The sequence below is a fragment of the Callospermophilus lateralis genome, chromosome 14 (genome assembly GCF_048772815.1).
Source record: "Callospermophilus lateralis isolate mCalLat2 chromosome 14, mCalLat2.hap1, whole genome shotgun sequence".
In the NCBI taxonomy this organism is placed as follows: Eukaryota; Metazoa; Chordata; class Mammalia; order Rodentia; family Sciuridae; genus Callospermophilus; species Callospermophilus lateralis.
In genome coordinates this window covers 58,845,339-58,858,280 of record NC_135318.1, presented here as the reverse complement: position 1 = coordinate 58,858,280, position 12,942 = coordinate 58,845,339, and the positions used below count along the sequence as shown (strand labels likewise).

Below are 12,942 nucleotides of genomic sequence, written 5' to 3'. Positions count from 1 at the left end.
TCTATTATAATGGGACTTTTCTCTTTTAAGATTTTTGGTGCTTCCATTGCCTATTTCCCACATGGCCTCTGCTCCTCAACTTAAGGATTTCCATTTGTAGCCTTAATTCTTGTAAAATGTAGATCACCAGAAAATACAAACAGAATCATATAGATGAGAGATTTTTATAGTATTTATGTTAAAATAGATCATTATTGTTAGTTTTGTTACACATTTTAGACAAATATAAATATCGAAAATATTCAACTGCACAAAATAATCAAAGTAATAAAACAAAAAATCTCTTTGTTTAATTAGAAAAATTCATAGTAGTACTAAGTGCTGGAATTTTGCAATAAGTGATATTCTCAGAAATATTGTAAACAGCATAAACAGAACATATCATTGAATGTATTACATGTAGCCGTTTGTAATTAGATATTGGAGATTCCGTTTTCTTTTTACATTCTTTTTCATGTGTAAGCATTTACATTATGAATCACAGTAGCGATAGCCTTCTTCTTCAACTCTGTCAGATTTGAAAAGACCCTAAAGGAATCATCCATAATGGGAAGGGGGAGCATGGGAGGAAAGGAGGAGCTTTGGATAGGGCAAAGGGGAGGGAGGGGAAGGGAGGGGTATGGGGGTAGGAAAGACAGTGGAATGAGATAGACATCATTATCCTAGGTACATGTATGAAGACACAAATGATATTCCTCTACTTTGTGTGCAACCAGATAAATAAAAAATTGTGTTCCACTTGTATACTATGAATCAAAATGAATATTGATGTCATGTATAACTAATTCGAATAAATAAATAAATAAATTAAAAAGGAATTATCCAAAATGTATAAAAAGATGCAAATAAAAAGATTTATTATTGTTTTATTTGTGTGTGTGTGTGTGTGTGTGTGTGTAATTTCTTTTTTCATTTAAAACCTGCTACTTTTGTGAAGGCCCTGGCCCAGTAAAGTCCATGAAAAAAACATATAAAAGGGACACTTATTCAGACTCTGGAATTTTCATTATCTCTTACTACACCTCTATAAGTCTATGATTTGTTTATAAGAGAAAAAAAAAGAAAAGGAAATGGAAGAACAGAAGGAAAAGAAAGAAACTAGGAAGGAAGGAAGGAAGGAACAAGTGAAGGAACCAAGAAGAAACAACTAAATTTCCAGCAATAGAAGAATGGCCAAGATAATTGTGATAGATTCCCAAGAAGGAATGCTATGGAACAATAAAGGGATAAACTACAGCTACATGTAATACATTCAAAATCTCCACCTTCATAATAATGAATTGAATAAGCTAGTTGCAGAAGGACATACCATAAGATAGTATAGGAAGATTTAAAATGTGTAAAATATTATAGGATATTTTTTCTGTTTATATACCTGTCACGATAGTACTTTTAAAATACAAAAAGGTTATCTAATAGGATGGTTACCTCCAAGGAGAGGGAGGGAAATGATTAAAGACACTGCATAGGAACTTAGCCTACATTTGTAATGTTTAGTGAATTCATAAGTGTCAATCATATGATTTTCTACTTATTTCTGTATGACTGAGTATTTCATAATTTCAAAAAAGGAGAATTCACTAATTTAAAAACTCAGACTTTTTAAGGCATATCATTCTGTCTTAAGAAGACAGTCAAATATTAATTTTAAAATCCAATTTTGAAAGAAAATAAGTTCATCCTTTTGATTATTTGGGAGGAATTGTTCTATATTAAATTATCATTTTTATATGTAAGAAATCATAAAGCAGTAAATACTGATTTCTATATAAATTATAAACTATTGTTAACATTTATTTTAAAAAAATTTTTTTAGTTGTGGATGGACTGTTTTTTATTTATTTATATGTGGTGCTGAGAATCAAACCCAGTGCCTCACACATACTAGGCAAGTTCTTTGCCTATGAGCTATAACCTAACCCCTACTTTTCAAGATTTTTAAAAAAATATTTATTTGTAGTTGTAGTTAGACACAATACCTTTATTTTACCCATTTATTTATTTTTTATGTGGTGCTGAGGAGCGAATCCAGGGCCTTGCATGTGCTAGGCAAGTGCTACCTCTGAGCCACGACCCCAGCCCAACTTTTTTAAAGATTTTATTGGAGGACTTTCTCATATATTCTCTGAGGAATATTATTTCTCAGTTTACTTATGATATTGAGTATTGTTTATGTACTGTCAATTAAAAAAAGAAGAGCTTCTTGACCCCATAGCTGGGTTTTGTGTATTGTAGCTAACTATTATAGCTACTATGACTGATGGGAATGCACCTAGTATTTCTGCTGCTGCTGCTGGATGCTTTAATTCCAAGGTTGTGTGCCTGTAAGGATATCATAAAGGGGAGAACCTTATGGAAACTGGGGAATTCCCAATTGAAAAATGAGTGATTTTAATTTTTTTTTTAGTTTCATTTTCATCCATTAACTTTATGGTTTACATTCTTGTATTTTAGGGAAAGGTGGCTCAGACAGCATGTATGTCAGCGTGCAAGCACTTAGCTACATCCTTGATGCAACTTTTGCTGGAAGCTGAAGTAAGGCAGCTCACCTTGGGAGCATTACAGCAGTTCAACCTGGATGTCAGAGAATGTGAACGTAAGAGAGTGAAACATCCCTTTGCTCTTTTGTCTTACTTGCATACTCGCTTTTGTGAGGGGGGAAAAACATTTTGTCTTTAGAGTCCTTGTTCCTGATGGAATCAGACTGTATAGAAAAAAAGAAATATTTAATAGGACATTTAGAAATGAGCATATCAACAAGCTAATTTGAATGCCTAACAATGCCTAGACCTATATTTAGTATGGAAGAGCTGTCTGGCCACAAGGAAGCTTGCAATCTAGAGAGGGATATAAGGCAGAGGTGCATTTAATAGACACCATTTAAAACCTGTTAAGTCCAAAGATAGTCAAAAGAATGTGGTTCCCAATCACTTTGCTTTGAAATTTTATTGTGAAACTAAGTACATCTTATGTGCAAACTCTTTTTAGTCTGCAGTACAAGTGGTGTATGCATTGATCAGTCAGAAATGCTTTCTGTTTGGAAAATAAAAAATTTTAGATAGTGATTTTAAAAATGTTTTATTTTTCTCAGAGGTAACCAGTTGCTCTATTGGTTAGTTGCTCTGTGACATCATCATTGGGGAACCAGACTCATTTTTTTTATTTTCTGCTGTATTTAGAACGTGGACTTTTTATCCTTATTACGTAGAATTACATAGACTCACCAGTGACAGATAGGAAATTTTCAGATAAGAGCTTCTGAAAAAACCTTACATAGTATATTCCATAATTTAAAAGATAAGATGAACATGATTGGTTGAAAATTCCCTCATGATTGAGGAAAAAGTCTTAACTTAATTATTCATGAAGCTTTAAAGTCTTCAGCAGGATAAACCAAAGAAAGCCACATGAAGGCATGTTTTGGTCAGGTTGCTAAATAAATGATAAAAGGAAAATTTTAAATCTGTTGAAGAAAAAAGGCATATAAGAAGTACTGCAAACTTTCTATCAGAAACAGTGCAAACTAGAAGGCAGTAAAATGATAACATTGAAGTGATAGAAGAAAAAAAGAATTCTGTCAACCCAAATAAAACTCTGTTATCCCAGGCTGGGGATGTAGCTCTGTAGTAGACCACTTGCTTATTAGCATTTGTGAGGGAGGCCCCAGGTTCAAATGAAAATATTCTTCGAAAATTAAAAGTAAAATAAAGGTATTTTCAAATAAACAGAAATTGAGAGACTTTTTCACCAAAAATTGGTACCACAGCAAACCTAGAAGGTAATTTTTCAAGTTAAAGGGAAATAATGTTCTACACCAAAGCAGATCTATAGTGTAGACTGCATTTTTCAAAGGTATCTACTACACAGTACCTTGTTTACCACATCTTTTTCTATAGCTTTGATGCTACCCCATTAAGAGGAGGTATCTAATCACCCTCCCCTTGGATCTAGACAAGCATGTAACTTGATTGTAACCAATAGACACGGCAGAAGTAGCTGTGTGTGAATTCCAAGGCTGCATCATACAAGATGATGCAGCCTCCATGTCCTTGGTGAGATGCTAATGACAGCCCAGCTGCCCTGAGGCCTCCATTCTAGTCAGGAAGCCCATGTGGAAGAGACCGCATTGAAGAAGGCCTGAGAGTATGGAGAGAGAGAGAGAGAGAGAGAGAGAGAGAGGGAGGGAGGGAGATCGATCTAACTAGTGACCAGTTGTCTCATTGATTTCTGCCTTTATTGCTTTCTTCTACTTAGTTTTTATTAATTTCTCTTTAGTTACTTTAGGTAGAAACTCAGATGTGTTGAGGATTTTATTTTCTAGCCTGAGTATTTGAATCTTAGAAATTATTCTTTAATTACTGTTTTAGCTAAAGTCTACAAATTTTGATATGTTATTAATTTGCAGTGGGGGGCGGGCAGGAATTGAACCCAGGGGCACTTGACCACTGAGCCACATCCCCAGCCCTGTTTTATATTGTATTTAGAGACAGGGTCTCACTGAGTTGCTTAGCATCTTGCAGTTGCTGAGGCTGGCTTTGAACTCGAAACCCTCCTGCCTTAGCCTCCTGAGCCACTGGGATTACAGGCATGCACCACCACACCTGGTGTGTTATTAATTTTTATTCAATTGATGTTTTCAGATTACTCTTGTGTTTTCTTCTTTGATATATTGGTTATTTAGAATATTTCCCAAATATTTAGACATTCTTATCGTTATGCTTGTATTGCAAATTCTAAGTTTACTGTCCTTTTGGCCAGAGAATGTACTTTGCATAATTTCAGTTTTTTTAAAATTCATTGAGACTTATTTTATGACCCAGGATATGGTAGAGTTTGCTAAAATTCTGTTTGCACTTGGAAAGACTATGTGTTTCATTATCACTGTGTGGTATATTTTATGAATATCAAATGGGTAAAGTTCGTTGATAGTGTTATTCAAGGCTCGTATAGTCTCACTGATTTTCTTTATACTTATTCCATCAATTACTGACAGGGTGTTGAAATCATTTTCATTAGTGGATTTTAGTTCTATCAGCTTCATATATTTTGAATCCCTATTAGTAGGTACATACATACTAAAGACTATTATGTCCCCATGATATCTTGATACCTTTATTATTACAAAATGACCCTCTTCATCCTTTAATATTCCTTGTTTGAAAAATCTACTTTTTATGATATTAATATAGTTCCACCCAAGTTTTTATGATTTGTTTTTGCATAAGAATATTCTTTTCCATTCTCTTAAAAAATATGTATTTTAAAGTTGTACCCAGCATATAGTCAGGTCTTCCTTTTTAATTCAGTATGACAATCTGTGATTTTTTTAGTTGATTAGACCATTTATATTGAATATAATTTTTAATATGATTGTGTTTAAATTGACTATTATTTATTTTTTACTTTTCACATTCAAAGTTTTACCCATTTTTAAGAAATAAAGAGGGGTCGGGGGAGAAGATGGCCGCGAAGGGAGTGCAGTAACTCCGAGTACTGCGTCACTGTGAGGGAAAATGATGAGTTAGAACGGCTAAAAGCTATCTTGTCAGGAATTTCCAGCAAAATTGGGGTGCTCCAAAACCTAGTGGAAGGACTTTCATCGCACGAGGATCAGCTTCAGGGGCTCAAAAGCGAGCGATTTGTCTGTACGGAGCGCTGATTGTTCGGCAGATCGCCCTGCGGCTGGAGTCTGCGGCGCGCACTGGGAAACGACGGGCTGGTGCCGCAGAGATACAGCGATGCTGATTCTGCGGGCTCCTGCCAGCTAGGCATTTGCTGAGCTCGGAGCTGAATTCTGGGTTGGAGACGGGGAAGGAAACGGTCCAGTTCGGTTCTCCACACCGGTCAGACCACGGAGGAAGCCAGCGGCCACCATCTTGGAGAGCTGACGTCACCATCCTTGTTTTTGACTGATTGCAGCTCTTTCAGCTATAGATCAGGTAATTTCAGGCTGACAATTGTCTGCGTCTCGCAGACAAATTGCTCAGACTTAGTGCTAAATAACACGCGGAAACTGCTTCCTGGAGCCTGCTCCTATCAGAACACGCACCGAGCCCGGAGCGGCGGAGCTCCGACTACCGGAGCTGCTCTGGCCCAGGGCTATAGAACCCGCGGAAACTGCTTCTTGGAGCCTGCTCCTGTCGGAGCATGCACCAAGTCCGGAGAGGCCGAATTCTGGCTCTCGGAACTGCTCTGGCCCAGGGATAAAGATCCCGCGGAAACTGTCTCTCGGTCCGGGTCCTGCTGAATACTGTGAAGGCCAGAGGGGCGGAGCAGAGCCGCCGCCAGAGCCCGGATCAGGTCCAGCGACCCGCAGGCGTGGTGTCGCGTCGCTCCGGCTAGAGCAGGGGCCGAACAGAGCCGCCGCCTGCGCCCGGAAGAGGTCCAGCGACCCGCCGGCGTGGTGTCGCGTCGCTCCGGCTAGAGCAGGGGCCGAACAGAGCCGCCGCCAGAGCCCGGAACAGGCACAGCGACCCGCCGGCGTGGAGTCGCGTCGCCCCGGCTAGAGCAGGGGCCGAACAGAGCCACCGCCTGCGCCCGGAAGAGGTCCAGCGACCCGCCGGCGTGGTGTCGCGTCACTCCGGCTAGAGCAGGGGCCGAACAGAGCCTCTGCCTGCGCCCGGAACAGGTCCAGCGACCCGCCGGAGTGGTGTCGCGTCGCTCCAGCGAGAGCAGGGGCCCAACAGAGCCGCCGCCAGAGCCCGGAACAGGCCATGCGACCCGCCGGCGTGGTGTCGCGTCGCTCCGGCTAGAGCAGGGGCTGAACAGAGCTGCCGCCTGCGCCCGGAACAGGTCCTGTGACCTGCCGGCGTGGTTGTCAAAAAACCCCAATTGGAGTAGGGGGAAAGCAGATCCTCCACCCGCGTCCGCAAGGTAGGCAGGCCTGTGACAGTCTGGCAGAACAGCCCCAGCGGCCTGCTGGCGTGGTAGACACGTCACACCACTTGGGGGAGGGGCAGAGCAGAGCCGCTCCCCGAGCCTGGATCAGGCCCAGCGGCCCGCCAGCGTGGCAGTCACATCACTCCATTTGGAGTAGGGGCAGAGCAGAGCCGACGCCCGAGCCTGCAAGGTAGACAGACTTGCGACCGACCGGCGGAACAGGCCCAGCGGTCTACTGGTGTGGTAGACACGTCACACAAATTGGAGGAGGGGCAGAGCAGAGCTGCCTCCCGGAGCCCGCTAGGTAGACAGACCCGCGTCCGACCGGCGGATCAGGCCCAGCGGCCTGCTGGTGTGGTAGACACGTAACCCGTCATCCCAATTGGAGTAGGGGCAGAGCAGAGCCTTCTCCCGCGGTCGGTGTAGGCCCAGCGGCCCGACAGCGTCGTAGTCACGTCAACCCAATTGGAGCAGGGACAGGGCAGAGCCGCCACTCGCGCCCAGAACAGGTCCAGCGACCTGCCGGTGTAGTAGTCAAGACACCCCAAGTGGAGTAGGGGCAAAGCAGATCCTCCACCCGCGCCCGCAAGGTAAGCAGGCCTGTGACAGACTGGCGGAACAGGCCCAGCGGCCTGCCGGCGTGGTAGACACGTCACACCACCTGGGTGAGGGGCTGAGCAGAGCCGCAGCCCGGGCCCAGAACAGGCACAGCGACCTGCCGGCGTGGTAGTCACGACAACCCAATTGGAGAAGGGGCAGAGCAGAGCCGCCGCCCACGCCTGCAAGGTAGTCAGATCCGCGACTAACTGGTGGAACAGGCCCAGGGGTTCACGGACGTGGTGACGTGGTAGACAAGTCACACCAATAGGAGGAAGGGCAGAGCAGAGCCGCTGCCCGCGCCTCCAAGGTAGGCAGACCTGTGACCGACTGGCAGAACAGTCCCAGCGGCCCGCCAGCGTGGTAGACAGATCACCCCATTTGGAGGAGGAGCAGAGCTGCCGCCCGCCCCTGCAAGGGAGACTTTTCAACTATACAAGAGCAATATAAATATATAGGGGGAAAATTTCAAAAACACAACAGTTTCACTAAGCAGAAAGAAACACGAGCAATATGAAAAGACAAGGAAAGAAAGGACCACAAGCAATGCAGGTCAACTCAACTTTAGAAGAGGTTATAGCTGCAGCAGATGGAATGTCAGATAAAGAATTCAGGATATACATGCTGCAAATGATCTGGAGCCTCAAGGAAGACATTAGACAGCAAAATCAGACAATGAAAGATCATTTCGACCACTTCGACAATGTATTACATAAACAAATCCAAGAAGCAAAAGATCAACTATACAGGGAGATAGAGGTAATAAAAAACAAACAAACAGAAATCCTAGAAATGCAGGAAGCAATAAACCAACTTAAAAACTCAATTGAGAATACTACCAGCAGAGTAGAACACTTAGAAGATAGAACATCAGACAATGAAGACAAAGTATTTCAACTTGAAAAGAACATAGATAGCTCAGCAAAACTGTTAAGAAACCATGAGCAGAACATCCAAGAAATATGGGATAATATAAAGAGACCAAACTTAAGAGTCATTGGGATACAGGAAGGTATAGAGGTCCAAACCAAAGGAATGAACTACCTATTCAATGAAATAATACGAGAAAACTTCCCAGACTTGAAGAATGAGACAGAATCCCAAATCCTAGAAGCATACAGGACGCCGAATGTGCAAAATCATAAGAGATCCACACCTAGACACATTATAATGAAGATGCCCAACATACAGAATAAGGAGAGAATTTTAAAAGCTACAAGAGAAAGGAAGCAAATTACATTTAGGGGTAAACCAATCAGGATAACAGCTGATCTTTCAACACAGACTCTGAAAGCTAGAAGATCCTGGAATAACATATTTCAAAAACTGAAAGAAAATGGGTTCCAACCAAGAATCACGTATCCAGCGAAATTAAGCTTCAGGATGGAAGATGAAATTAAAACCTTCCACGATAAACAAAAGTTAAAAGAATTTGCAGCTAGAAAACCATGTCTTCAAAACATCCTCGGCAAAACATTACAGGAAGAGGAAATGGAAAATAACAATGAAAACCAACAGTGGGAGGTAGGACAGTAAAGGGGGGGAAAAATATTCAAAAAGGAAAACAAACCATGTATAGTAACATAAATAAACAATTATGGCTGGAAGAACAACCCATATCTCAATAATAACCCTAAATGTTAATGGCTTAAACTCACCAATCAAGAGACACAGGCTAGTAGAATGGATCACAAAACAAGACCCAACAATATGCTGCCTACAGGAGACGCATTTGATAGGAAAAGACATACATAGACTGAAGGTGAAAGGTTGGGAAAAATCATATCACTCATATGGACTTCGGAAACAAGCAGGAGTGTCCATACTCATATCAAATAAAATAGATTTCAAGCCAAAGTTAATCAAAAGGGATAAAGAGGGACACTACATACTGCTCAAGGGAACCATACACCAACAAGACATAACTATCATAAATATATATGCCCCAAACAATGGTGCAGCTATGTTCATCAAACAAACTCTTCTCAAGTTCAAGAGTCTAATAGACCAACATACAATAATCATGGGAGACTTCAACACACCTCTCTCACCACTAGACAGATCTTCCAAACAAAAGTTGAATAAGGAAACTATAGAACTCAATAACACAATTAATAACCTAGACTTAATTGATATATATAGAATATACCACCCAACATCAAGCAGTTACACTTTTTTCTCAGCAGCACATGGATCCTTCTCAAAAATAGATCATATATTATGTCACAGGGCAACTCTTAGACAATATAAAGGAGTGGAGATAATACCATGCATCTTATCTGATCATAATGGAATGAAACTGAAAATCAACGATAAAAGAAGGAAGGAAAAAACATGCATCACTTGGAGAATGAACAATTGGTTACTAAATGATCAATGGGTTATAGAAGACATCAAGGAGGAAATTAAAAAATTCTTAGAGATAAATGAATGCACAGACACAACATATAGGAATCTATGGGACACATTAAAAGCAGTTCTAAGAGGAAAATTCATTGCTTGGAGTTCATTCCTTAAAAAAAGAAGAAACCAACAAATAAATGATCTCATACTCCATCTCAAAATCCTAGAAAAAGAAGAGCAAAACAACAGCAAAAGAAGTAGAAGGCAAGAAATTATTAAAATCAGAGCTGAAATTAATGAAATCGAAACAAAAGAAACAATTGAAAAGATTGACAAAACTAAAAGTTGGTTCTTTGAAAAAATAAATAAAATCGACAGACCCTTAGCCATGCTAACGAAGAGAAGAAGGGAGAGAAATCAAATTACTAGCATACGGGATGAAAAAGGCAATATCACAACAGACACTTCAGAAATACAGAAGATAATCAGAAACTATTTTGAATCCTTATACTCCAATAAAATAGAAGATAGTGAAGGCATCGATAAATTTCTTAAGTCATATGATCTGCCCAGATTAAGGCAGGAGGATATAGACAACCTAAACAGACCAATATCAATTGAGGAAATAGAAGAAACCATCAAAAGACTACCAACTAAGAAAAGCCCAGGACCGGATGGGTATACAGCAGAGTTTTACAAAACCTTTAAAGAGGAACTAACACCAATACTTTTCAAGCTATTTCAGGAAATAGAAAAAGAGGGAGAACTTCCAAATTCATTCTACGAGGCCAACATCACCCTGATTCCTAAACCAGACAAAGACACTTCAAAGAAAGAAAACTACAGACCAATATCTCTAATGAACCTAGATGCAAAAATCCTCAATAAAATTTTGGCAAATCGGATTCAAAAACATATCAAAAAAATTGTGCACCATGATCAAGTAGGATTCATCCCTGGGATGCAAGGCTGGTTCAATATACGGAAATCAATTAATGTTATTCACCACATCAATAGACTTAAAAATAAGAACCATATGATCATTTCGATAGATGCAGAAAAAGCATTCGACAAAGTACAGCATCCCTTTATGTTCAAAACGCTAGAAAAACTAGGGATAACAGGAACTTACCTCAACATTGTAAAAGCAATCTATGCTAAACCTCAGGCTAGCATCATTCTGAATGGAGAAAAATTGAAGGCATTCCCTCTAAAATCTGGAACAAGACAGGGATGCCCTCTCTCACCACTTCTGTTCAACATAGTTCTCGAATCACTGGCCAGAGCAATTAGACAGACGAAAGAAATTAAAGGCATAAAAATAGGAAAAGAAGAACTTAAATTATCACTATTTGCAGATGACATGATTCTATACCTAGCAGACCCAAAAGGGTCTACAAAGAAACTATTAGAGCTAATAAATGAATTCAGCAAAGTGGCAGGATATAAAATCAACACGTATAAATCAAAGGCATTCCTGTATATCAGCGACAAATCCTCTGAAATGGAAATGAGGACAACCACTCCATTCACAATATCCCCCCAAAAAATAAAATACTTAGGAATCAACCTAACAAAAGAGGTGAAAGACTTATACAATGAAAACTACAGAACCCTAAAGAGAGAAATAGAAGAAGATCTTAGAAGATGGAAAAATATACCCTGTTCATGGATAGGCAGAACTAACATCATCAAAATGACGATATTACCAAAAGTTCTCTATAGGTTTAATGCAATACCAATCAAAATCCCAATGGCATTTCTTATAGAAATGGAGAAAGCAATCATGAAATTCATATGGAAAAATAAAAGACCCAGAATAGCAAAAACAATGCTAAGCAGGAAGGGTGAATCAGGCGGTATAGCGATACCAGACTTCAAACTATACTACAGAGCAATAGTAACAAAAACAGCATGGTACTGGTACCAAAACAGGCGGGTGGACCAATGGTACAGAATAGAGGACACAGAAACCAACCCACAAAACTACAACTATCTTATATTTGATAAAGGGGCTAAAAGCATGCAATGGAGGAAGGATAGCATCTTCAACAAATGGTGCTGGGAAAACTGGAAATCCATATGCAACAAAATGAAACTGAATCCCTTTCTCTCGCCATGCACTAAAGTTAACTCAAAATGGATCAAGGAGCTCGATATCAAATCAGAGACACGGCGTCTGATAGAAGAAAAAGTCGGCTACGATCTACATACTGTGGGGTCGGGCTCCAAATTCCTCAATAGGACACCCATAGCACAACAGTTAATAACTAGAATCAACAAATGGGACTTACTCAAACTAAAAAGTTTTTTCTCAGCAAAAGAAACAACAAGAGAGGTAAATAGGGAGCCTACATCCTGGGAACAAATCTTTACTCCTCACACTTCAGACAGAGCCCTAATATCCAGAGTATACAAAGAACTCAAAAAATTAGACAACAAGATAACAAATAACCCAATCAACAAATGGGCCAAAGACATGAACAGACACTTCTCAGAGGAGGACATACAATCAATCAACAAGTACATGAAAAAATGCTCACCATCCCTAGCAGTCAGAGAAATGCAAATCAAAACCACCCTAAGATACCATCTCACTCCAGTAAGATTGGCAGCCATTATGAAGTCAAACAACAACAAGTGCTGGCGAGGATGTGGGGAAAAGGGTACACTTGTTCATTGTTGGTGGGACTGCAAATTGGTGCAGCCAATCTGGAAAGCAGTATGGAGATTTCTTGGAAAGTTGGGAATGGAACCACCATTTGACCCAGCTATTCCCCTTCTCGGTCTATTCCCTAAAGACCTAAATAGAGCATGCTACAGGGACACTGCTACATCGATGTTCATAGCAGCACAATTCACAATAGCAAGACTGTGGAACCAACCTAGATGCCCTTCAATAGACGAATGGATAAAAAAAATGTGGCATTTATACACAATGGAGTATTACTCTGCATTGAGAAATGACAAAATCATAGAATTTGGAGGGAAATGGATGGCATTAGAGCAGATTATGCTAAGTGAAGCCAGCCAATCCCTAAAAAACAAATGCCAAATGTCTTCTTTGATATAAGGAGAGTAACTAAGAACAGAGTAGGGACGAAGAGCATGAGAAGAAGATTA

At 40.4% G+C, this 12,942-nt stretch overlaps 1 protein-coding gene across 2 annotated transcripts in view; it reads left to right on the top strand.

Annotated features, from left to right (window-relative positions):
- The window catches only part of Exoc6b (exocyst complex component 6B), a 603,826-nt gene that overhangs the window by 420,930 nt on the left and 169,954 nt on the right, over positions 1 to 12,942 (top strand). For both annotated transcript variants that reach the window (XM_076833080.1, XM_076833079.1), the window contains one exon: positions 2,455 to 2,596. In XM_076833080.1, coding sequence (XP_076689195.1) covers positions 2,455 to 2,596 — 142 coding nt within the window. The remainder of the gene's footprint in view (positions 1 to 2,454; positions 2,597 to 12,942) is intronic.